General features: G+C 41.0%; 1 protein-coding gene across 1 annotated transcript in view; it reads left to right on the forward strand.

Moving 5' to 3' along the window:
* Nucleotides 1-2097, forward strand: part of LOC307128449 (receptor-type tyrosine-protein phosphatase mu) — a gene marked incomplete at its 5' end in the record, with an annotated part of 357404 nt that extends 355307 nt beyond the window's left edge. The window contains one exon of the mRNA XM_079820324.1: nucleotides 10-2097. Coding sequence (XP_079676450.1) covers nucleotides 10-63 — 54 coding nt within the window. The 3' untranslated portion in view covers nucleotides 64-2097. The remainder of the gene's footprint in view (nucleotides 1-9) is intronic.
* Between the last annotated feature and the right edge of the window lie 204 nt (nucleotides 2098-2301).

The raw sequence follows: 2301 nt of genomic DNA on the forward strand, positions 1-2301 counted from the left end.
GTCTTTCAGGATCAGTACAAGTTCTGCTACGAGGTGGCGCTGGAGTATCTGAACTCAGGCTAACTCCAGCAGTGTGTGTGTGTGTGTGTGTGTGTGTGTGTGTGTGTGTGTGTGTGTGTGTGTGTGTGTGTGTGTGTGTGTGTGTGTGTGTGTGTGTGTGTGTGTGTGTGTGTGTGTGTGTGTGTGTACAGTCGGCTTGTATATCTTTAAAATGAAAAACTTCATCAAGACTGTGAAGAACAGATTCAACTCCTGCCTCCGTCTCTACCGTGTCCGACTATCCCAAACTATCCTGGACTATCCTGGACTATCCCAAACTATCCTGGACTATCCTGGACTATCCTGGACTATCCTGGACTATCCCAAACTATCCTGGACTATCCTGGACTATCCTGGACTATCCCGACTCACTTCGGTCTCGTTCTCCATCCTCACATCAGGACTCCATCACTGGAGAAGAGAAACGACTGGAGAGATTAAAGTCATCATGATAGCGATGCTCGTCTTCTCTCCTCTAGTGTGCCGCATATCGAGTGAAGCGCTTCTCAAACAAGAGCAGATGTAGGGGCGGGGCTTGAGTGTGTCTGTGGGGAACTGATTGGATGGTTGTGGTTTGCTATTGGCTGATCTCATGTGAGTGACAGGTGGCCCCGCCCTCATCATCAGAGAAGAGAAGCTGCAGAGGGAGGGGAAGGTTTAAATGTCAATCAAATGTCATTTCGGTTTGTTCATTCATTTTGGGGGCATTTTTGTTCCTATTGGGAGCCTTTTTTTCATTTCGGAGACATTTTTTTTTCTTTTTTTAGGGCCTTTCTGTTTATTTCAGGGGCATTTTTGTTCATTTTGTGGGCCTTTTTGTACACTCTGGGGCCATTTCTGTTCATTTTGGGGGCATTTTTGTTCACTCTGGGGACATTTATGTTCATTTTGGGGGGCATTTATGTTCATTTCGGGGCCTTTTTTGTTCCTATTGGGGGCCTTTTTTTCATTTCGGAGACATTTTTTCTCTTTTTTTAGGGCCTTTCTGTTTATTTTAGGGGCATTTTTGTTCATTTTGTGGGCCTTTTTGTACACTCTGGGGCCATTTCTGTTCATTTTGGGGGCATTTTTGTTCACTCTGGGGACATTTATGTTCATTTTGGGGGGCATTTATGTTCATTTCGGGGCCTTTTTTGTTCCTATTGGGGGCCTTTTTTTCATTTCGGAGACATTTTTTCTCTTTTTTTAGGGCCTTTCTGTTTATTTTAGGGGCATTTTTGTTCATTTCGGAGACATTTTTGTTCATTTCAGGGGCATTTTTGTTCATTTCAGGGGCATTTTTGTTCATTTCGGAGACATTTCTGTTAATAGAGAAGAGCTGCAAGCATAGGCGGAGTTTTCGGCTTATAATAACAATAAAGGAATTGCATCTACTTATCTTTCCACAAACTCTCGTTGCTGAGACAGTGACAGTAAGCCCCGCCTTCTTTGATCTGATTGGCCGCCTCGATCATTTAGACATTGACGAGCACTCATCTTAGACCACATAAAATGCATAAAATGTAACTTTTAAAGTGCAGGAGGGAGATGAGGAGAAGTCTTCATATCTCCAGTCATTTCTCTTCTCCAGTAAATGCGTCTTGATTTATGAATGGTTAGATGTTTGTCCAGAAGTGTTTTATGCTCTTATCCAGCAGAATGAAGTGTTGTTTATTTGCACACACTAAAGGAATTACAATTCTGCGGATGCAGCAGACGATTGAGATGCTCATGAATATGTCACGTCTGTAATGAGCCTGATTTGCATATTAATGAGGCGTGTTTGTGCTGAGCAGACCGATGGAGATTCACTGGTTCTAGAGGAACACATGAGCAAGTGTTTGATGAGTGTGTGATTGTGTCGTGTACATTTTGAAAGCATCATCGGTCCAAAGCTTCCCATCGCTCGTTCTTTACGCAGCTTTTCTTTTTCCGTCTTATTGTTTGCACATGTGTTTTTAATATTGTTTGTTTATACTGTAAATATTTGAAGGTGTGCTGTGATATTTATTCCGGACAATCATCTTGTACTGGGTTCTTGAGTTCATATTGTACATGATCAAATATATTGTATGGATCAACAAATGTCTGCCTGTTCATAACTTTCATTTCTACTATTCTATCCATTTTTCACTGTGTTAATAAAAATGCAGCTGTTCATGTCAGCTCAGCTCAGGTCCATTAAATATCAACAGATATTGTATTAGTAAATGTAGACGTTAACATTAAGATTAATGAATGCTTCAGAATTATTTTAGTTAAAAATATAATGCTTTGGTAAAT

The sequence above is a fragment of the Gobio gobio genome (genome assembly GCF_949357685.1).
Source record: "Gobio gobio genome assembly, chromosome: 6".
Classification (NCBI taxonomy): Eukaryota; Metazoa; Chordata; class Actinopteri; order Cypriniformes; family Gobionidae; genus Gobio; species Gobio gobio.